This window comes from Ammospiza nelsoni, chromosome 1 (genome assembly GCF_027579445.1).
Source record: "Ammospiza nelsoni isolate bAmmNel1 chromosome 1, bAmmNel1.pri, whole genome shotgun sequence".
In the NCBI taxonomy this organism is placed as follows: Eukaryota; Metazoa; Chordata; class Aves; order Passeriformes; family Passerellidae; genus Ammospiza; species Ammospiza nelsoni.
The window spans coordinates 21,260,308-21,284,222 of record NC_080633.1 but is presented as its reverse complement, the minus strand read 5'-3'; the positions used below and the strand labels follow the sequence as shown (position 1 = coordinate 21,284,222).

Here is a 23,915-nt window from a genome sequence, read left to right as displayed (position 1 = left end):
TGAGGTGCCCAACTCATTTCAAGTGGGCAACAACAACCTGAGGTCCAAAAGATGGGTCCTTTGCTCTTTGCCCAAGCAAACAAATGCAATTTTTGTCCCAAAGATTCTCCCAGAAACAAAATGCCTTTTTTCTGCTGTAAAAGTGCTGGTAGTTCATGTAGATGGAACTGCATTTAAACACATCTACATGATGTCAAAGTCAAAAAATCATTCCAGTGAGTTCACTGGCAAACCAGGGACATCCAGCTTTCAGGTCCCCTCTCAACACCAATTTTTTCTTCCTCAGCTGTATTCATCCATGGTCTGGGAGAGAAGGTAAGGAACTCTCATGAGTGCCCTGGTGAACAGGCAGTGGCTGACCTGCTTGCCCAGCTTTGCAGTCTCAAGCTGGTGAGATGGCTTTCTGACTAAGAGATATTTCCAATTTCCCTGGAATTTGAGTTTAAGGTGACAGAATTATTCTGGATTTATGGCAGAGCAGCTGACATCAGAATCTGCGTCAAAATATTTAGTAAATCCTTGGAAAGCAGTGAAAACTTCCAGAGTGGTAATTCACAGGAGTTCATATGTTTTTCTTGAGCTGATTCTCCTTACACTTTTTGTTTATACAGTCCAGTGAGTAGTGATAAAAATCACAGGTTCTCTAAAGCATGTATGTGAGTAATGTCTCCTCTTGCTAGTTAGAAGGACAGCATGTAAAAGGGGCTGCCTGGGGTAGCATCTTACCTCTATATCACCATGTCACAGCCTTTCTCAAATAAATTTTATTGTCTCTGTTTTCTTATGGCAGATGCCCTCCTTAGCAAGAAACTAAACATCCCTCCCTGAGCAAGTGCTGTGAGCTGTGTCTGGTCCCTGTGCAAAGTCTACAGATTTCCTGATTTAACCAGGGAATGGAATAATCTGCACCTTTCCAAAGTGACAAAAAAGTTGTTGGAGAGTAACTTTTAAAGTAACTTAAAGACCCAAAAGTTATCTCCCTGGATGAGCCAGTGGGGGAGTATTTTACAAAAGCACATGTGAAAAAATCAGGTCTTAATAACAGAGCACACACAGTACTTTGGTTTTACTGACTGTCCCAGCCAGAAAATGTCAGTCTGATTTCTCTGCTCTGGGCTGAGCCACAGAGTGAGGGGGCAGGAAGAAGAGGAGGTTGAAACATGGAAACTGAAGGGCTTGTGACTGATCAGCAAACAGTGAGGTAAATGCCTTGCTGAACTGATACAAACCAATGGTGTTCAACAGAAATGGTTTTGTTTCTGTGGCTGTTGTGAATTTAGCTGCTGTTTTGCCAGCAATTAGGCAAGAGGAGTAGCAGGCCAAACAAACAAAAGCTGTCTGTTTTCATTAAACACACTTCCCCTCTCATTTCAGAAACTAATTACACTTCATTCCAACCTAGGTCTTTGAATTACAGGAGGAGAAAAGGGAACGATGACAACACAATAACATCTTTTAAAAATAGACCAACAGCACAGAGCTCACAGGGGCCTGTTCCTCACTGGTCAAGAAGAGATTAAATACAAAACCCAACCTGTGCTGCCCCTGAGCTGCATGGCTGGCAGTGCTGGACCCAGCTCTGAGGCCGCAGGGATGGCTCCCTGCACCTACAGCTGTAAATCTGGCACCCTACAGCTGTAAATTTATATGTAACACAACATTGCAAACCAATGAAGAGAGAGCTAGAAGTAAAAGTCACCTCAAGTGGATCACACTAAGTACTGACACTAGTATTGCATTATTATTACATTTTCCATATAGAAACATTCCAGCTGTACCATTTTGTTTTCTTTGCAAATCAACCACAGACTGTGCCCAGCCTGTTTCCCTTCTGTTTAGCTCTGCACAGCCCAGGCACAGTTTTATCCAGGCAGCAGTACCCAGAAGCCATCCCACGTGGGATGAGGCCCTGTCCCAAGGCCTCTGCTGTTGTACCCAGCCTGTATTTCTCTGCACATTTGTATGTAACACAACATTGAAAACCAATGAAGAGAGAGCTAGGAGTAAATTCACCTCAAGTGGAACGCACTAAGTACTGACATTAGTATTGCATTATTATTATTACATTTTCCATATAAAAACATTACAACTATACCATTTTGTTGTCTTTGCAAGGTAGATTTAGACTAAGAACAATTCTTGAATTAGACTTGAAAGATTTCAGTTATGGCAACAATAAACTCCCAGCTTTACATATGTATATAGAATCATTAAGGTTGGAAAGGACCTCTAAATCCTTGAGTCCAACTGCAAACCGAGCTTGGCCAAGCCCACCACTAAATCATGGCCCTAAGTGCCACTGCTACACATCTTGTAAATACCACCAGGAATGGTAATTCAACCACTTCCCTGGGAATGTGTGTATAAATATTTATATAGTGTTTCCTTTTAGTTTCAGATCAAAATCTTCCATTTAACACTTTGACTCCAGAAAATGCTGCATAGCAGCTATGGCATTATTTTTTTCTTGCAGTTGACATTCATTTACCAAATGTTCAAACTCCCCCTAATCATGTAAAAACTATTGAGAATTAGTGTTAAGTTGGACAGATTTCCTCATTCTCTTATCTTTGCTTCAATCCAAATGCACCATCCTGCTCTTTCAGCCCCTGTGACTTTTGGGCCCTAGTAAATTCATCTACTAAGTTGTTTGATTAACACCCATTTCTGCAGTGGCCCTTGGGACAGAAGTTATACGTGCTCTTGTACACATATGCATTCAAACTTTCATATCAACCTATTAAGAGAATCACCTCTATATAATTTGCTGAACAATCACTATGACTCTCCAGCTCCATATGGGTGAAGTTGAGGAATATTTTTTCATCCTCTGGCTGCCGGATAATGTAGACACATTGTCGGTTGTTGATGTAAGGGTTAGGCCAGAAAGGAGATGTGATTACCCCTTCACTCTCTGTGAAATTTCCTCCACAACTTGGTTCTGCTATAAAAAAAAAAAAAAAAGACATATTCATAAGTACAGTAACTCCTTTTGAGGTTGCCTCTGTACAATGTCTGCAAATCAAAAAGAATTACTATATTATTAAAGAGCAAATGTTAATGACATCCATTCATGTGTTATCTCTATCTCTAGAATGTCACAGACCGACCTTTGATCCTGAGTATTTTACTTACCAGGAGATGTTGTATACACAATATGGAATCCTTTATCAGTAACTGAGTCATCAGAGTGAAAGTGAATAAATGCATATGGACCAGTGGTTTGGAGTGGGGGTGGAGATCCAGTGCTACAGTATTTACCAAGGACAGGGTCTTGTGGAAGGAGTCCATCTCGAATCTAGACAGAATGACAGATCAACAGTTAGGATTATCATATGTGTGTGCCAGTTGTGAACAGTACCAACACTCTTTAAGTTATCTCTGAGGCCACAGACGTGTTATGGATGGTGGGTGGAGGGAAAGCTCATAGGAAGTTTCCTCCAAACACAGAGGAACCAAGAAGCAGATCCACCAGCATAGCTGTGATGCTGCTGCCAGGAGTCATCAAGGGTTTTGTGAAAGGGAAAGAAAGTATCAGGAGATCTACTGTTGAACTGCTTTCTTGAAATCATGCTCTGCATTGCACACAACATGCTATTCCAAACTGGCTTCGCATTTCCATGAGAAGGTATTGCTGAATTCTGTAAGCATTCGGTCACACTCAACAAAAAGCCCTAAGCATCAAGTGGTGGATGGCTGTGTGAGCCAGGATATGAATCTATTAGTCTTAGATCCCTTTCCTGAACAGTTTCCCATAGGCTCATGAATTCTCTTGTGGGTTGACATTTGACAAGGAGTTTAGAGACTGAACTTTGTACGAAAGTGAAAGCTTCCCAGCAAGTATTTGGCCTGAATCCCATCCTTTTTGTCACAGGACTTCCACCGACTTCAGTGAAGCAGGTCTCATCCCCTTTCTGCCCTTTTGTCTCTGATTGTTCACGGATGGATGGAATATGTAAGTTAAAAAAAAGCATTTCAACCCAGGATTAAATTTTCAAACAGTCTCCTTCTGTACATAAAACAGTTTTGAAATACCTTTGTATTCCCAATGTTTTGCAATAACGTAACTACAAAATGTTGTCATCATTCACAATTACACTTTACCTCTAAATAGTCATAATCACAGTTGTCATGGTGTTCCAGGCTCAGTGTGCCAAAAGCAAATGTGATGAGGAGGCCAGGATTGGTTGAGATGGTCCAGAAACAAGTTCTGTTTACAGGATAGTTACCAGGATATCCTGGAGAGCTTATAGAGCCATAAGTACCTGTCAGCTCACCACCACATTCTAACAGAAAGAGACACAGAACAACAGAGTATTTATCACCACATGTCAGGTCAGAAGATTAACTGTCCTGTAGTGTAAAAACTACCTACAACTTTGGGGTCAGAGTAAATTAAAAAAAAAAAAACCAAGTCAAACAAATCAGCAAGTTTCTTATTTCTTTAAATTTTGCGGTTAATTCTGCAATTTTAAAAGGAGAACCCCAAATATTTCCTGATTTGTACAGTAAAAGAAAGATTCTTACCCAGCCATGATTAACATGCCTTAAGAAGAATAATCAGAAGCACTGTGTTTGGATTGGATTTACAAAATTAATCTGAATTTCTGTGCTTTGTAAATAGTCTCCATTTTTTATCCTATCACAAGACTAGTTTCATTAAAAATAAAAACAATTAAATAGCTAGTTTCATCTCATCTATACTGCTCTCTTTGCTTTTTTTTTCTGCTAGTGCTATTTTTTCCTCCAAAATATCTGCTTTCATTTTTCAGTACTCAAAGTATTAATTCAGTATTTGTCAATTAGTAATTATCAATCTAAAAATGACAATTGAAAGAAAAAACCCACCAAAAATCATATTAAAAGAATTTCAAGAAATATTTCTAGAAATAAGGAAATGGCATTTTTTACTCTATGGTTCATTTAAGACACAACCCAATGCACTTTTTGCTTCTAGATAATAAACAGAACACTCTAGTGACCTTAATGTTATGTGAGATGATTTGAAATTTATCTCTGGGAATGCATTGCCAGACCATCTGGAACAATCACCCAATTACCATTATCAAGAATTCAGGCAGAAATCTACAACAAATCACACCAAAAACCCTCATACATTCTTTAAAATCCAGTTCCCTATTATCTATCATGTTTGGAACATTTAGGCTGTTGTAAATTGCCAGTGGCAAAACAAACCATTAATTTGCTTGCTCAAAGTACCAGATATTTCTGTGACAAAAGTGACCTGACTACATGAATGCTATCCCCAGAAACACATGTTCCTTGTGGGATTCCTCACAGGAAGTGTAAAGCAGCCTTAAAATCAGCAAAAGCTATTCATGCAGAGACCTAGAACTAGAGTTTGAAAATATCTTCAAGTGATATATATTTCAGCCTCACTCCCTTGAAAAATACTGTCCTTCTGTTCCTAATGTTTCCTAATCAAAGGAAATAAGTAATTCATTTTACTCCAAAGCCATGAAAATGCTTTGCATTTGATCAACTTACCAGGATCCTGAGATTCCCAATGAACAGTAACACTTCCAGTAATGGTGTGGTTTGAGTATAACCAGAAATACAGAGAGTTGTGGGAACTGAGAAGCTCTGTAGGACCTGGGAAGCCACAGTATTTTCCAAGAATGTGCATTGATGCTGAAGGCCCATCATGGATTTGAAGGAATTCAGAGTTACACTGATTACTTGTCTCCAGTTGGAAGAATGGGAAAGTAACACGCAGAATCTAATAGAAGAGAGAAAACAAAATATCTCTTTTCTCTGTTGCTGAGACAATATCTATGCAGAGACTTTATGGAGCAGATATGTGTGTCCGTGCAACTGTGAGAATCTATGAGCTTTTATGTCATTTCCTGAAATGTTCCAGGACAGAAAAGAATATCAAAGAATCTTAAGGGTCAAAAGGAAAGAGAGAAGATAGACAGACATAAGACTTTAGTCAGTGAAGTTTTCTGGAAAGAGCATTATTTCTATAAACTAAAAATTGAGACCATTTGCCTGTGTGTGTTATATGTGCAAAATATCCATATGTGTACATTTCAAGCCATGTGAAAAGCTTGAAACACAACATAAAATATCTTATTCCAGGTTTCCCTAGGCAGTTTTTTCATCAGATAATTAGTATTTTTCACCCTTGCTATGTTTGAAAGTGTTGTAATAGGAGTTAAAAGGCTCAATGATCTTGTTTTGCACAAATAAAATCAATGTCTCTAAAGCCCATTCTGCATACTTAGTGACTTGCACAGCTTTAAGTTTCAGATTTTTCACTGATGTGCTGTAACATGCTCTGCTGAAGACAGTAGTGGCTCCGCAGCTTTAGGCTGAGGACATGTCGCATACATATATATATATGTAATGCTGTATAAACCACTGTTAAGTACTGGTTTATAAAATTATTTAATTCGTTCCATAAAATGTCAAAAAAACATCAAATATTTAGATCCCAGGTAAGAAATTGAATGCTAAATTATGGAGTAGCATATTTTGTAGCTGTTATTTATAACACAAATAGAATTGTTAGTTGCAGATCAGAATCAGAATATACATTTGTGTGCAACAGTTAAAAATCAATCTTTAAAAAAAATCAGATGCTGTTATTACACAAAGGCATTGACAATATGAGTTAAGTATTCTACATTTCTGTACTCAGATATCAGAAACATGAAATTGTTTTGGGGTCACAGAATCACAGAATAGTCTGAGCTGGAAGGGAACCCGAGGATCATTGAGCCAAACTCATAAGTGAAGAGTTGGCCCACGTGGGGATCAAAGCCAAAGCCTTGGTGTTGTCAGCACCAGACTCTGACCAACTCCCTCAGCTCAGGTTCCACCCGTGGAGCCCATCAGAGCAGAGCTTTCCTCATGCATCCATTCACAGATCACATTCTAAAGCAATGTAGAACACTGTAGCTGGAGTAGGTTAATAAACTACAACTCTCATCTGCTTAGGAAAGCTTGGAAAATCTAACCCAAGCAAATCTTTAGGCTAAGGAGCCTGAAGGGTTGTAAGGATCTAAAATTTATTCTTTTGAAAAACTATTTATTCTGAGGGGATTGGATCACAGCATAGAAACACATGTAGCATGAAGATAGTCATGTTTGCTCTGATAAGCAATCAGGGATCCTACAGACTGAGGCTTTCTTTCACCTGAACTCTACTTTACCTTGTTGGCAGTAGTTTGAACAACCCAAGCACAGCTGACCCCGCTGCTGTACCACTGGCTGTTTGGGTTGTTAGGGTACCTGAAAGACCCCCTCGAGCCTGAGAGGTATCCTCCGCAAACTGCAAAAAGAGAGAGAAAATTAAACAGATTTTGTGCTATTACTCTACAGACTAAACCAAAACCTAGCGCTTTTTTTGCATAGATTTTTCCAATTGAACAATTAAAGCAATGTTGTTAAATACTTCTATAAAAGGATCTTTAGGACTTCCTCTCAAGTGGAATGACATCTCAGAAAAGCACAAATTCCCCGAAAGAAAAATAGTTCTTGGAAAAAGAAAAGAATGTCACTTGGAACATGTGGATACTGCCAAAAGATGTTGATTCTGTCTCATGATAGTGTCCATAAAATGCTTTACTTCCAGAAGTATACCTCCAGACTGAATCTCTAGATTTTTCCCTTTCAATGAAATAACATTTTGCATTTTGAAGTTAACATGATGTAAAATTGTCTTTCTCAGAAGGGGAACATCATAGATGTTATCCTCAGGAGGTTTTATTGTTCCCTTTATTATTTTTCCCAGATTTCTTGGCCTGATAATCCCTCTCATGATACACCATGGTCTCTTCTCTCACTGAACCATTCAATGCATGGGAACTGAGAACTCCAGACAGCTACAGAAAAATATGTCTGTAAATGCAATGCAGCCAAAATGCAATGCACATGTAGCTACAGTGTGCACTAAGCACCTGTAGTTTAACATTGAACTGATTCTAAAGAAATAGTCAATTCTCACCAAACTGTTTTGTTTCAAGAAGTGGTAAAAAGAATATAATTTTATTTGACATGTCTGTCTAAAAGACCTCACCTTTTTTCAACCTGATTAAAAATGATCATGAAAGATAATACATTATTTTTTCCTTGATTAAAAACTAAAAGAACAGGTGGTACAGTATGATTCCTTACTGCGTAAAATCTGGGTTTCTATCCCTTCATTACGAATGGCTAAAATTAAATTTTTCCCCCTGTAGACTTAATAATAAAATATTAATAATTAATCATAATAAAACATTACTAGTTAGATACTTCATGAAAATAGAAAAAAGCCTAAAATAGTTCTAAAAGATTTCACAGGGGATCAGTGGAAATTTTACATACTGTATTACATTAAAATGTAATTTGCTTTCTTCTTAGCAGTCTACAGTAAAAATGAGCGACTCTTGTCACAGGGACACTGGACTCACTGGAATGCTATCCTGACCTTGTTTAATTAAAATTCATGGCAAAAAAAGTTTTCAAACAAACAGAAGAAATTATATTAGGAGGAAAAGGGAAAACCTTGCAGTCAGTATAAAACTGAGATTACCCCATTTTCATGCCTAACGTTTCTTTCATTACATTTCTGTTTGAAAACCTTTTCTGGCTTTTCCTCTTGACTAACAACATCAGGACCTTTCGGCTTCATAACAGATGAAATAATATGCACAAAAGAGAAACATCAATATGTTCTTTTGTTCTCCTTATACTGGATCCTCTTTCCCAACCAGCTTTCCAGACAACTTTTTCGGGAACAGAGATCTGATTTTAGGATGTCTGGCATTTAGCCAAGGCCAGTGGGCCGGCAGATCAGCTTCATTGTTGCGTTCCTACTGCTGAACAAAACAGCCGTAAACTAAGCTCATGGAAAACTCTGACACGGAGGGAGTTTGGGTTGGGACCTCTAATCCACCAAACACAGGGCTGTTTTCCACATCATAACTCAGTTGTTGTTCACGCGTCAGTGCCATGCACCAAGGACCCGCGGGCTGGAGGCTGCTGTCCCATTTCCCGGGGCAAGGAGGGGAGGTGCTCTGGCTGTACCTTGCTGGGCAGTCTGGCACTGTGGTCCCGTCCAGGCGCTGCTGCACTCGCAGGAGTAGCCATTGACCCCATCTGTGCAGGTGCCCCCATTCTGACACGGGTTGCTGATGCACTCATCAATGTTCTCTGTGCAGTTAGGGCCTGTCCAGCCTGCAGTGCACAGGCAGAAATAGCCAGAGATCGTTGCCTACAGATATAAAGAAATCAAATAAACAATGAGCATGAATACCTAATGAAATCAATGGAGTCAGGAGAAAGACTGATGTTTACACTTATTTTGTGAGGAAATATTGGAGTAAAGAAATAAAATCTTGATGGTCACTAGTGAATACCAAAATAAACATAAAGCCTAATTAAATTATCTCTTTGGGTTTTTCTATTAAGTTATTTCTTAGCAGAGCTGTTTCAAATTACTTTCTTGAAGATCAAAATCTGAATGGCTAAAGTCCCTTTTAGCCATTCAGAAAACCCTTTGATCATGCTAGAATCAAGTCAATCAAATTAACTAAACCTTATAAATAGCAATGCAAGATAACTGGTTTATGAGTAATTTCTCTCAAGACCTTTCCCCAGGAAGTCTGTACTGCAGTTATGTGGGCTGTTAACTTTCATTTTCATCCTGAGGAATATTAAAGGGGAACAATATCATCATCTTTTCAGCTTTATTCCTTTTTCTGTATGTCTCTTTTCTATTTCCATTGTCACCACCTGTACTACTCCATATAATCAAGTCTTTCCATATCTGTAACTAGTTTAATTTCATGTGTTCTCTTACCTTATATCTCTTGTTTTATAGACACAATCTTTAGACGTAAAGCAAAACATGGTCCCAGGTACAAGCTATAATCCCATCTTTGATGACATACAATCAGTGTATTGCATTCTCTCTTTGCTTTTCTATTATCTATTCATGTCCTCTGTGTCCCAAAGAGATTTTCAGTATAATGGAAGAGGTTTTGATGTGTATTTAGGGCTCTGAATGTTATTTTTGAAGGTGTTTTCTGATCTGCATTGCCTGATACTTACTTATTTCCTCTATCATGTTGCTGGCCAAATATAGCTCTGCTATTTCTCTATTTTATTAGATGCTTTTGTAGTCACATTACTTAAATATCTGTGTTATTATCTTTGTAGCCATGATTGCCCACTGTTGTATGCTAGAATATTTAGGGGAAGATGTCATACCATTTAATAAACTGACTAAAATGAACTAAATAGTCAGAAAAAGTACATAAGATCTGGGCAAAACAGGCCCTATAAATATCTTTAAATATGAGTGAAGACAGTATTCAGTAGATACCTACAGAACAGGGAGCAAGGAATTCTGGTCAGGAGTGGAGTGTGAGAGGACTGCCTCATTTCACACAGAAAATTGAAAAAGCAAGAGGTAATAAACCATGGAATCATAGAAACATTTAGCTTGGAAAAGACCCTTAAGATCATCAAATCCAGTTGTTAACCTAACACTGCCAAATCCACATTTTATGTCTCATTTTCCCTGTGCCTCCAGGGACAACCAAAATGAGGACATCCCCAGCCTAATGGGGATAAATGGGAAAAAACTACTGAAATAAAAGAATTAGTATTTGTGAATATTTTGGCAAAATCACCATCATAAATATCTTCCACAACAAAACCCCCAGGTCTGCAGCATGGACTTTCCAGGGCGCAGCACACCTGACTCAGGAAGCCAAAAAAGCCTTCATAGGGTTTGTGAGGATAAACTAAACATTCACTGTGCATGAGAATGAATTCATCCCACCGATCAATTTAGGTCAAAAAGACTTGGTTACCATCACTGCAACCAATTCCTTTGAAACACACTTTCCACATTCATATAAACAGCCTGAGACTCTAGGAGCGCTCTCACAAAATCAGACTAAGGAACTCATAACTAACTCTGCTGGATATTAACAGCCTGAAGGGCAGCAGAGGTACTGGTGCCTTTATCATGGGTAATTCCTCCATGAGTCAGGGTGGTAAATTACTTTCCTGTGCCACCAGGAACAGTTCTCTCCCATCAGCACAAGCATTCCATTGGCTAGTATCAGCTACCAAACACAATTTCTCAGGCCATTACTGCCAAGATTGCTACTTCTACTTCACACACAAGGAAATAGCTTGTGTGCCCTGAAACTCACTTTGCTTTCCTCAGGTATATCCTTTGACCTTGCAGTCCCCTCTGACTTTGCCTCATTCCCAGCAGTATGTGTGCACTCAGCCTCCAGTCTCAGCAAGGCTCCCTGGCTGGTTCTGACTGCACAGTGCTGTCATTTATGTATGAGGAGCCCAGCACTTACCAGGCACTGCCCATTGGCACAAGGGTTTTGCAGCTGACAGATGTCACTGAGAGGAGAACACCCATTTGGCCCATATCCACTTCCAGTGAACCCAGATGTGCAGGAACAAAATGCCATGGGCCCTTGGGAGAGAAGACAGAGAACATAATACCAACGTCTGTAAATATCCTTGACATTTTGAAGGAGAATTTTAATATTATTCTAACTTGATCTTTTGACACCTTCCCTGGCCAGTGCCCAGTTTGAACATGTAAAGAGCCCTAGTGTTGTTTTGCTATGAGTACCTGAGAGCCCAAGGTCACCCTCATGGGAAGTGGTGGGGTAGTCAAAGGGTATTTATGGGAAGGGGAATATTAAAAGCAGCTGAATAATTGGAAAACTGCATCAAAGAGAAATGGTGAACATCTTCACAGTTTTAGCATAAAGTCTTCTTTTTGTTGGAGCCTAAATCTCCTTCTGTCAATGTTTGTGAAAAAGTCTGCTCGCTTTAGCTAAGCTGCCTGTAAAACCCTTCTCATGAGGCAAAGCTGACTGTGGCAAAGAGGCTGCAATCTAGATATGTTTCTATAAAGTGGATTTATCCTAACCAGGTCCTCCTTGAGATTCAGGTTGCTATCACCTTACAGTCTTTAAGAAAGTATCATACCTGGAGCTGAGGTACAAGTAGCCAAAGGATGGCACCCTCCATTATTTATTGAGCAGATATCAACCTGGGTGCATGTTTGTCCATCTCCCTCATAACCTGTTCAGAGGTAAATCTCAGTTAGTCTGTAACAAACGATTTTCTTTGTGAATTGACAGTAAAATAATCAACTGGTGAGCAAAACACTAATTCATGGTGTAAAATCATAGTCTTCTGCAGATAAAAAGAAAGAATTGAGATAGCTGCTGAAGTAAAACCTGCATATTTATTGTGCCTCCTTCATTGCAGGGATGGATTCTGAATGTAAATAAATCCTTCCATAGCTGCAGAAAAAAAAGATATATTAGTGTATTTTAAATATAGGTAAAGTCAGTGAGGCCATAGAAGCCCATGTGTCTCAGCCACCATGTGTTGTCCTCCCTACACATCTGCACCCAGTCAGCCCTAACCATATCCAGACTTTTTCCTCCTGCACACCAGAGCAGCCCTTGGATCCCAAACACAACACCCAGATCCTCTCAGGACATTCAGGAGGACCAAAGCCCTGCAGCACAGCTCCTTATGGCCAGAGCTGACGACCCCAAAACTTGTCTGAGGCCACATTTCCAGCATGGTGATATCCCTTCAGCACTCAGTAACTGGGAGTCTTCCCTACCTGCCATTTAAACAGCAATCAAAAAGTCAATTAGAAAGACTTTTTCCTGCTGTATTTCTAGTAATTGATCCCATACATTTCAGAAAGTATTTTAAATCATAAAGCATAAATTATAAAGACTTAAGTTGCAACTTCCTTGAGCTGTTGCTTGAGCTGTACTGCAGTGGAAACACTGCCTCCTCAGACAGCATTCAGAGCGTGACAATTATCAAGGCTTTTTTTACTGCAGACAATACAGTCTGTGATTTATGGCACACAGGACACTCCTTCAATTAATACAGACAATGAAATTACTACCATAATTATGCAATCCTTTTTTCCCATTAATGATCTTGTAAAGGAAGTACTTCACCAAGTCAAGGCTATAACACTGAAAACAGATACCCAGTACAAGAGAAACCCATTTCAGAGGATCCTCTGTAGAGGCATACTCTATACAATGTTCATTAATAGCTGAAGCAATTTGAATATATTTGGACTCTGCATTCTGTATCACAGTACTGTGTATGTGATATTTCTACAAAACCAATTTTCAGCTTCTTAAATCTATACCAAAACAGGCTTGTATGTGTTGAGTCTTCATCTTTTAAGCCCTTCCATAGCATTATCAGCAAGAAACCCATTTTACCTGGAGGACAGAGCCCACAGCGGAATGATCCAACTGTGTTGATGCATTGGACCATAGGTACAGTTGAGCAGCCTCCATTATTACTTGCACATTCATCAATGTCTTGGCAAGTGTAGCCATTTCCTTGCCAACCTAAAAAGCAGCACAGAAAAGACATCAGAAAGAAAATGCCTGGCCTTCTTGGTTTCTTCTTTTATCAAGTCTTTTCATAGAGTACAATTATTGCACCTCATTAGCACAACAGTACATCTGTCTCTCTCATAACTGATAAAAATTCATACCAGTCTGAAAATTAGGTTTTGAACACAACAGGGTGGAGATGAGAGTATAAGAATCTTTTATTTTAACTGTATTCTGGATATTTCAGATTCAAACACACTTTTACCTAAAGAGGGTGCGGTTCCAGTCAGGTGCATGTACGCACATTTTGCAGCAAAGCTTCATTGCAACTTCACTTAAATACTTTAAAAACTTTTCCTATAGACACCACCTGCCCAGCTCAGGAAGAGTAATCATAAGTTATATGGTCTGAGGGAACAATCAGATTTTTATATTTCCTTAGGGCAGGAAACCTACAGACATGAAAGTACTGCAGACTAATTATATGAAGGTGACAGGACATGATGGATATGAAGATACCTGTGGACATGAGACCTATTTAGATGCTCAGTTTAGGATGAGATAAATCATGCATTAGACTCCACTGCCTGTGTTACCTATATAAAACACAACCTGCATTTATTCCCTAGAACACAGACCAAAGCATTTCATGGAGCTGCATCCTGTGTCTGTGCTTATGATACACGGGCAGTAGCACCTCTGCCACCCCATCCAACCTGAGAGCATGGAAGGACGAGATACCTGTGGGGCAGGGACCACATCTGTAGGAGCCTGGAGTGTTGTAGCACTGCACAGGTGGATCCTGTGAACACGGAGGATTCGGGAGGCTGCACTCATTTATATCAGCGCTGCAGGCAGGGCTGCCAGGAGGGGACATCCAGCCAGCATCACAGATACAGTGGTACTTGGGCTGCCACAGAAAACACCACAGTGCATGTTTAAGGCATTTGCAGTAGTCAAGAAAAAGGCAGGAGGAGTTAATTTAATTTCATAAAATGACTTTCAAACTATAAGAAAGCTTTCAGAGCATTACACGGCTTGTATGTTTTGTTTTGTAAGTTGCTTCAGTAGTTTTCCCAGTCTATTTCTTCCTCTGAGTTTACTTTTTCAGAATTATGGAAGCAACTCAGGCTCATTCATTATGTTCATAAAAGACATCTGTAATTTACCCCAAAGCTCCCAGAGAAAATAAGATCAATTATGAGCTGTACATAACCATAATTAAAAGTCATCAACTTGATTTTTAACCAGGGCAAAGAGATCATTGTAAGCAACCTGAAATCATCTTGGCTGTTTTCTTTTAATCAAATTATTCAGTAGTCTATGCAATGCATAGCACTGACATTAAAATGCAAATACATTATTTCTTTTAGGAAAACAGTTTTCTCTCTAGTAAACTTTACTAATGGCCAGATTTCAGGACTTATCTAGCTTTGGTCTAATTAAAGCTAATGGGAGCTTTATTGTTGATTGTCACAGGAGCAGACACTGTTAAGCCAACACTGAACCCTTTTGTAAAGCTTTCTCAACAAAAAGTGGGCAGAAAATAAGTGATGAGTTTTGAAACTTCTAAAAATTAGGCAAAGAAATCATTTATAGCAAAGCTCAAAAATAAAAGTGCTGTGCCTGGAGTGGTGCATGGGCATATAGGAGTATTAAGGAGCACAAGCTTGGCTGGGTGGTTTTGGAGGGCTGCTCTGAGTGTAAAGAGCCAATGTTGGCATGGTCCATCTGTCCCTTTGGAGTGAACACCCTGTACCCAGATTCTCACCCAAATGGAATGAGCTGGCTTGCTCCAGAAGAGCACTCAAGTGTGTGCTAGCATCCATCCAGTGCAGATGCTTGGAAAGATTGGGCCTGGAGTCAGACCCACATCCAGCTGACACTGAGGAGCACCAAGGATGAGCAGCAGCCACACAGTCACTATGCAGCCCTAGCAGCTTCCAGACCCCTGGTCCTAATGTGCTACTAATGTGCCACTTTTCCCAAGAATAGCAAGATTCATATTTGTCCTTCTCAGTCATTTAAGCAGTAAAATACTGTAGCAACTTAGAACTCCCAAAATAATGAGCAGTAAGAATATTGTATTTCAAGTAAGACTTCAACTTATAAAAAAATTATTCCCAACTCCCTGTGGATGTAGTAGTAGATCTAATACTGTGACAAGTACCTCTAACAAGACATCAGACATTTCTGATTCTTTCTGCCACCCTTGGTACAACAGAGAGGCTGTTATGTTCTGCAGTGGCCTTTCTTGTTGTTTTCAGCAGCAGTTCATGCTATGCAGTTTTGTCAAACTCAGCAGAATTTGCTGCTTATTCACGCTGTGCTGTGTGCTGAGGTTTACACATTGTTCCTTACCCTGTTGGGCTGATCCCTTTCTTCATCCACACAGAGGCCATGCTCACAGAGGCTCTCAGATCCTTCCTGGCAGTCATCAAATTTCAAGTCACAGTGACGCCCATAGGTTTCTGGAGTACAGGAGCAGCTAATAGTGAAAGTGGAAAGAAAAATCAAAATTTTGTCTTTCTACCACTGTTAAAAGATTGTTCATTTCCATTCTCCACTTTATGGGGTGTTCCTTACAAGATACATCTATTTACTTATTATGACAATCCTGCTAATAATCATGCAGAGAGGCAAATCTCCTGTTCAGCAGAGACTCAAGAACCATTTGAGGCTTGTGCATATTCATTACTGTCTGGCCCTATGGAAGAATCTACCACCTTTTTTTACATCCATAAGCACAAATCCAGAAAAAAAGAAAAGTCTAACATAAGACTTTAATAGAACATGAGCATGGAAACCCCACTTCAGTCAAAGAGCACCTAAACTTCCTTTTTCAGTTATGACCATGATATGATGCCATGTGCAGAAATGCCATGCCTGGTACTTTCACCCCCACACCACAACAATGGGCACCTGCTGTCTCAGCAGCACCTCAGCTTTTAGGGATGTGTGGTGAGCAAGAGGTAGTATTTGGGGTTGGTGGGGTGGGAAGAACAAAGCAGTGGGTTGAAAGAAGGCATTCTACTGGGAGGATCTGGTTTGGAAGCTGCCACATGCATCACATTGTTAATTATAGGGCAGAGCATTATACATATGTGGTGGAACTGAAATTGGGAACTTCTAAGCCATCAGATAATGTTTCCCTTTTCTCTGGCTCTTTATTTCCACATAGACAAAATGTGAGGCTCTGAAATACAACTGAAAGAGATATAAATTCACAGAAAACCTCCTATCACATCACTAGCTTCTCAATAAAATGACAGCAAGACTCTTATTTGGATTCAAGTTATGTGCTGCAATGTCTGCAGCTTGCAGAGACATATGGCAGGCACACACCCTTCTTGGATTGCTTTTAAGCTGCCTAAGGAAAAGTGCTCTGTAAAAGCATTTCTCTGGAACTGAAATGAGGGTATTCTAGTGCAGCTGACCTGGACCTTGAAGCAATTTATATAAAATAAGCTGCTGCTGTCCCTTCCACCGTGTCACATGCTCACCTGAAATTGCAGTTTGATAAGTCAATTGCAGGTAACTAAAGAGTGCACCCAGGACAAGCAACCCACATGAACTTAGGCTTCAAAACCCCACAACAGCTTAATGCTTAACTGCAGTCTGCAGTGCAAGACAGCATGTCCATTATTGTAAAAGACAGCAAGCAGAACAGCACCTCCCCATCAGCGCAGCAGCTCAGCATGGGCAAGCACAGAGGCAGCAGGTCAGGGAACCAGATCACTTTTATACTTCTAAAGTACATTGAGAGCTTCATGTTCAACTTCAAAGGACACAGAAGGCAATCCAACTGTCTCCAAAGGAGGAGAACAATGGCACTGTCTCCTGTCTACTCTGGCAAAGATTAATCTGCTTCCCCTCTGAAGTTTCTCAGAGAAGAGCTTCCAGAAGTAGGTCACACTGCAAGGTGCTTCAGCCAAATTGTGATGCACTGCTGCTTGGCACTGCTGTGGTTCCATCACATGAGCCATGGCATGCTGTGATGAGGCCCCTGTTATTTTGGTTGTGACACAGAAGTCTGATAGACTTGGGGTCTTTCACAGCCTTTCATCCAACTGATACAGTGTCCCCTTAAGATTTTGATTGAGGAAGGTGTTTCTGGATACCTGCTTTTTCCCCCCCTCATATTTCAGCTTTCCTGAGTTACAGGGAAAACCATGCAGATAAAGAAAATGAACAAGGGATGAAGACTGCATTATGCTCCATTTCATTGTACCAAATCCAATACTTCCAATCACCTGGCATTATTTCTGCAGGCTATGGAAAGTCAGATATTACCCTTTTCTTTCCCTGCAGTCCGCAATGGTGTACATAACCATGCCAGAGCATTAGTGGGGTGACCTGGGCTGTTCAGCCCCAGAAATCTTAGCAGCAATGTCCTCCCAGCTGCAGAAAAGAGATGTCATGCTCTGCCTGGGGATGGATTTAGCATTTGTGGAGCGCTCAGAAGTAAGCCAATAAGGGACACTAAAGATGGTACAATGGACTTGGGAAGGGACTATGTAATAATCCTGAGTGTCTGATGCAAAAGCAGTAATATTAAGGTTGCAATGACTTATGAGGAGGTCTTAGTTCATTCCATGAAGCATTGATTCAGCAAGTACCAAGGAGGGTAAGCAGTGCACCAGGGAAGACCCTGGGGAATCATGACTGCATTAACACAATGACAACACTTGTGAGAACAGCAGAATTTAGTCACACACCTGTACCTCTCTGAGCACAATAGGAAACAAATAAAGGCAGATTGCTTTGTTGTTTCCCTGACAAATATCTGTTGCAGACAAGTTATAAACATCCTTTAAAATAAAATTAAACCTTACTGGAGGCATCACACAGCAGTGACACTTCAGCAGACTCTGTGCTCAAGCATGAGGAGCACTACAGGAGAACTTCCTTTGTTTGAAGTTCTTCCAAGAACTGACAAAGCACTATAAGCCAGTGTTACTTCAAGCAAATATTTGTGGGGGCTAAGATTTCTATGCTGAAGCAGGAGACAGAATTCTTAGCAGAAAGCTGTGGCGTGCTCTCCAGCGTGCGTGTTCCCATTGCACAGGGGTAGCTTTGTATTACATGCGAGAGTTAGTTATTTAGCAGATTATTTGACATTTTGGAGAATGAGACACAAAATGTTCAGGCTGGCTTGCCCTGTAAGCAAGAACATGTTTCCTAAGGAGCTGGGCACAGCCAGGGAAGAATGTGCTCCAGAGGCCTTGTGTGTGGGGCCCAGCAGAGAGGCAGCCCAGGCACCCCCTTGATTGCAGACAGCATTTCTCCCTTTCTGCCTGGCAGCACTGTGCATTCCTTGCTCGGCTGCTGTCTCAGCAGTGCCTTTGTTTTAGGAGGGGATGAAGGCATTTCACAGAACTGTTTCTGATTTACAGAATATTCTGAGTAGGAAGGGACCCACAGGGATCATCAAGTCCAAGCCTTAGTGAATGGGCTGCATGGGGTTTGCACCCATTATCTTGATGTCATTAGCACCCTGCTCTGACCAAATGAGCGTGCTGAGAACACCAGTGATCAAGGGTGATCACCTCCTTCATCTCCCTTTGATCTCAAGGGGTAGGTGATAGCAGAGGGAAGGTAACATGGCTGTGCTCTGTGGGCATGTTGGGGAGAGCTGGTCACAGCCCAGCACGGGCCTCTCACTGCCCCAGCTACGCCCCACGGTGCAGGACATTTACATTAAAGCAACAGGGGGCTGGGTCAGGGGAGCCTGTCCTCATTTGCAGCCTTCCCCCCAGCACGGCTGTGTGATGGATCTGGCTCCTGCTGCTCCTCCTGTGTCACAGCAGGCAATGGCTGTGGGGGCCTTTCTGTGCCTGCAGTGGGCTCAGTGTACAGTGCAGTAAGGATTCTATCTCTTCCCAGGGGTTACAGTGCACACATATTAAACAGACTTCATTCTAGAACTTGTGCTGCAGGCATGATATGGGGTACAAACCAGCAGAGTATTCTACATGAGATATTTGTGTCTAGTTTTGAGAAGTTACCTGTAGCTGCCTGGTGTGTTCACACAAGTGGCTCCATTCTGGCAGCCTAATGCTGTTCCAGCAAAAATCTGGCATTCATTAACATCCACTGAGCACAGGGGGCCCTAAGATGAAATGGAACACCAGTTTATTTTCCAAATAACTGAGAAATGAAGCAAACCATGTTTAATATAGTTTTCAAAGATATACAAACCATGGGCTGTTATCAACACAGATTTTCTTATGAAACACAATAACGAGACTTTATTTTTCAGCTGTGTTTCTGTGACCCTTGCTATCAGTCAGATGGGGATAAAATACCTCAGATGTAGAAAGCATGTGAACATTTTTGTCAACCCCTCACTTTCCAACTAGAAAAAGACTCAGAAAATTTTCTTATAAACTGTTTCTATCAGGAAAGCCCATAAATTTTAACCTGAATCTTGCTGGGATAACTTTTAAGTTTAAATCCTTTGACAAGAAGATACAACATTTTCATCTGTGGTGCACATAACAGCACCATTAAAGCATTTGCTAGTAAAGTCTGGCATTTAAAAAAATTCAGAATGCCACTGATTATTTGCACCCCCAGTTTGTCTTACTTGTTTACAAGTGAATAACTATCCATCCCTCCCCCCCAGCCTCTCTCTATCCTTGTGTAAGGTCAACAGCAAGGCATGCAGTCCAGTTCAGTGCTCAGCAAAAACCAGACTAATTCTCTGCTGTGAGAACTGCCAAGAATCACTGACTTCACGGGCCACTGCCTGCATGTAACAGTGCAGGGTCTGGCCCAAAGCTTTGGGCTTCTTTTGTTACACATGTGTTGATATTGTTGAGAAGCAAACACCAACGAGTGACACTGCTGCTCTGCTGTTCAGTGCTGCTCACTCCGCCCTGAGCACCCCGAAATGCTGTGCTGCATGGCAGTCACCCTGAGCACCCCGAAATGCTGTGCTGCATGGCAGTCACCCTGAGCACCCCGAAATGCTGTGCTGCATGGCAGTCACCCTGAGCTGGATGCAGCCTGGCAGGTGAAATACACTCTCTGTAGTCGAGGAGGCTAAAGACTCACCTGCCAGTTGCTGGGACAGAGGCAAAAGAAACCATCCAGTGAGTTTACACAGGTCCCTGAGTTCCTACAGGGGTTACTACTGCAGGCTCTCCTCTGGATGTCCTGAAATGCCAGAAAAGAGTAGAAAATTATGTTTCTGCTTAGCTGGTGTTTTATTGGTATTTATTTTCAATACAAACATTCTTTTTTCTCTTCCCCCAAATTCTTTCTTGAACTGTCCTCCATTTTTTTTTCAGCAAGGCTGATTTGTAAAAGTTCTGAGTTATTTCACTTATCCCTGTACAAAATAATGATGCTGTGATTGCTCATGCACAGAATGGCCAAGCACTAGGATGAGAAAAGACCTGTAAAAATTAAATATTAATAGAGACTGTTTTCCAGCAGCAGACTGGGAGTCTAGAGGGAAGGTTATGTTGTGTTTTTATTCCATGGGTATCTCATCTGATAATTGCTTTTACTGGCACCTGAAGGTGAGGCTTGTCACCAGCTCACTGGAGAAGCAGGCGACAGCTGAAACTGAGTTAGTTCCAGTACAATAAAAATCCAGTTTGAGTTTCTGGTCTTTATCTTGACAGACCAGTGAAGGGAAAGTTTACTTCTCCTTGGTATCAACTTGTTGCTCTTGAATGTACAAGTGTTTTTCCATTAAGAAATGCAGTCTCCTACACAGTTTATATTTTGTAAGAAGGCATATCACCTCCTCCACAAATCTTGGTGTTTTTTTTTAACCTTCTGTTACTAAAAAAGTTTTCCTGAGGAATGCATGAGAAGGAAGAAATCATTTAGCTGTTTAATCATTGAAACTTCACTTTATTTACTTGGGGCTGAGATTTTCTTTTCTGATCTCTAGTTTGTTTCCCATTTACTTACCTGCTGAAAGCTTTGAAGTTTGTTATCGAGACTCAGGATCTGTGAAAGAAATGTGAATTACATTGTGCTTAGTATGAGAGTGACCACAGAGGAACTTGCTAGACACTGGTAAACTCACAAAATACTTTTCTCTGAGAAAAGAGAATAGCTGGTATGTGAAACCAGGTGACAGATCAAAATGAGGCCCCATTCACTGAGATTTTGGTGGGTTTGGCTGTTCAGAAAATGACAGCCTAAATATGTCCCAGCTTGGATCCACAAGGCAAGACTCTGTCTGGCAAAGATGTATTCAGGTGCTGAAAATTAAGAATGTGAATATTCCTGTGGGAATGCTTGGGTCCTCACATGTGTGACAAGGACAGAGGTCTGGGACAGAGCACTGAAAGCCTGGAAAAGGTCTCCACATCTCAGTGGGTTGTAAGCACAAACAGCAAACTGATACTGAATCAGAGAATGTGATGGATTCATATTAGCCCAATTTCCCTAAAGGAAGGTCTATTACACTATAAAAATGTTTTACTATAAGGAATTGCAGAAACACTGTAACAAAAGACACTTAAATCAGGCAATCCTTTAAAAATTTTTTCATGGAAAAAAAGAATTCAGGAGCAGGGAAATGACAAAACTATTGTGCTGGTCTTATCTTTCCACTGCAAACCCCTATAGCCCATTTTATCTATGGAATGGGATGTCTGTGTAGCAACTATGAAAACATATATGGTCCATTTCCAGAATTTATTCACAAATATTAGAGGACATGGTCAATACAGATGCTGACAATGAACAAAGAGGAATCTCAGTAACTGGAAATTTTGGGGAGATTTACAGAAATATTTCCATTGTCTACATAGTTACTGAATAAATATCTCAAAATTAAACACAGACTCCAGGCTGATATTAAATAGGAACTCTGCTCCAGTTCCCTAAACTGGGTGCAGAAATACTTTAATGAATCAGATTGTTTCATATTAGTGTGAGGAATGGAAACATGGGAATGCTGGAGGAGGATAACATGAAGGTTTGGCTCACCTTGGAGGTCAGCAGAGTAATCTGCTGGGATACATTCTGCAAAGCACCACAGTCTTTTTTAAGTTCTTGAATCTCTGTGCTACTCTCTCTAACCTAAAGTTAAACAACAGAGATAATGTGAAACAAACTTTGACTTTTCAAAAGCTTAGGAAAGTTTAGTCCTTGCATAACTTTACTATTATAAAGTCCACTTAAATACAGAGAGCTCTAATACATACACAATTTAATAATTTCATCATCTTTTGTGATGACATGATTCCTTTACAAGTCTGCAATGGCTTACTTCCATATTAGATTGCTGATATAGATAATATAAAATACAGAATGCATTAAACACTTGTGAAAACAATTTCACTATTAATATGTAGAACTGAAAATGAAAATATATTAAGGGAAAATAACTATGTCACCTGACTAAAAAGTTCTGTAAGGTCTTCTTCATTAACTTTTACTTTCCCCAGTGGTCCAGTTCTAAATTCAATATTTTTGCTGGAGCCAGCATAGAACACTAAATTACCCTGCTCGGAGGATAAACGAGGCCTGTTGTGTGTTGGGAAAAAAAAAAAAAAAAAGAAAATTTAGTCACACATATCTACCAAAGAGTAAGTAAAACAGAGCTGTAGTAAAGCCACTCTGCCCCCATTCCAGCACTTTCAGGCCACCATCCCAACAAATGCATTTGCAAGCACTGGTACTCACTGTTCATAAGTGTCTCTTTTCTGCCTCTTGTTTTCATGGTGGTTTGGGTCACAGCTCAATCCAGTAAGCAATACCAGCACAAGCACGAGCTGAGCAGCAGCAGCAGCCCAAGGCATTGCTCTCCTCCAGCTGTCCTGAGCCTGAGTGAAACCTCAGTGCTGGACTGGGCTGTTGTGAGCCCAGGTGCCCTTTGCTCTCACACACTCCTGGTTCACAAGGTGCCCATTCTGCTGCCTTGTCTTGCAAGGGTGAACTTTATCTCAGACACCTTAATTAAAGATTGACAACATGCAAATCCCTTAGACATTAAATGCATATTTCTCCTTTTGTCTTTTGGGTTCGGGAGCTTTGAGAGATCATTAAATGGAATCTGCCTGTATTTTATCTCCATGTCTTTGCCCTTTGTACAGCTGAGCACCCCTGTGTCCCTGAGCACCTTGTAATCTGCAGAAAGAGCTCTCCCACGTGCTGCATCACAAGAGCGAAGGAAAGATTATTTGGCAGCACTAAAGGACCTAAATTGTTACCAAAAAATCCCCTACCCCATATGTAAAACCCACAGTGGCTGGCAAGGAATATTTGTATTGAAAGAGAAGCTTCCAGTCAGTGATTTACTGGGCAGATGACACAAGTCAGCAGTACTGAGCAGCATGCCTTGGATTACAACAGCAAAGTACAATTTTAACCGAATATGTTTGCTCTGACTCAAGGGTGACTCAGTCCCCAGATGCTGAGGCTCTGGCTGTTGCTGCTGAAAGCCATGAGAGATTCCATGTCCCATCTCCCCTTTGCTTTTGCCAGAGTCTCCATATTTCCCTTGCACAAGACGTTGCTGTGCTTTGTTCTTCCTGCTTAGAAGAGCTCTCTGTGGGCTCT

The 23,915-nt window shown here is 40.7% G+C and overlaps 1 protein-coding gene across 1 annotated transcript in view; it reads right to left on the bottom strand.

The window, feature by feature from the left end:
• CUBN (cubilin) overlaps positions 1 to 23,155 on the bottom strand; it is a 143,100-nt gene extending 119,945 nt beyond the window's left edge. Inside the window, 17 exon segments of the mRNA XM_059475204.1 lie at positions 2,754 to 2,944; positions 3,136 to 3,298; positions 4,105 to 4,286; positions 5,509 to 5,740; positions 7,179 to 7,297; positions 9,037 to 9,223; positions 11,337 to 11,458; positions 11,983 to 12,078; positions 13,263 to 13,394; positions 14,124 to 14,292; positions 15,744 to 15,870; positions 19,391 to 19,494; positions 20,442 to 20,543; positions 21,312 to 21,350; positions 22,341 to 22,433; positions 22,751 to 22,880; positions 23,040 to 23,155. Coding sequence (XP_059331187.1) covers positions 2,754 to 2,944; positions 3,136 to 3,298; positions 4,105 to 4,286; positions 5,509 to 5,740; positions 7,179 to 7,297; positions 9,037 to 9,223; positions 11,337 to 11,458; positions 11,983 to 12,078; positions 13,263 to 13,394; positions 14,124 to 14,292; positions 15,744 to 15,870; positions 19,391 to 19,494; positions 20,442 to 20,543; positions 21,312 to 21,350; positions 22,341 to 22,433; positions 22,751 to 22,880; positions 23,040 to 23,155 — 2,304 coding nt within the window.
• Positions 23,156 to 23,915: the final 760 nt, after the last annotated feature.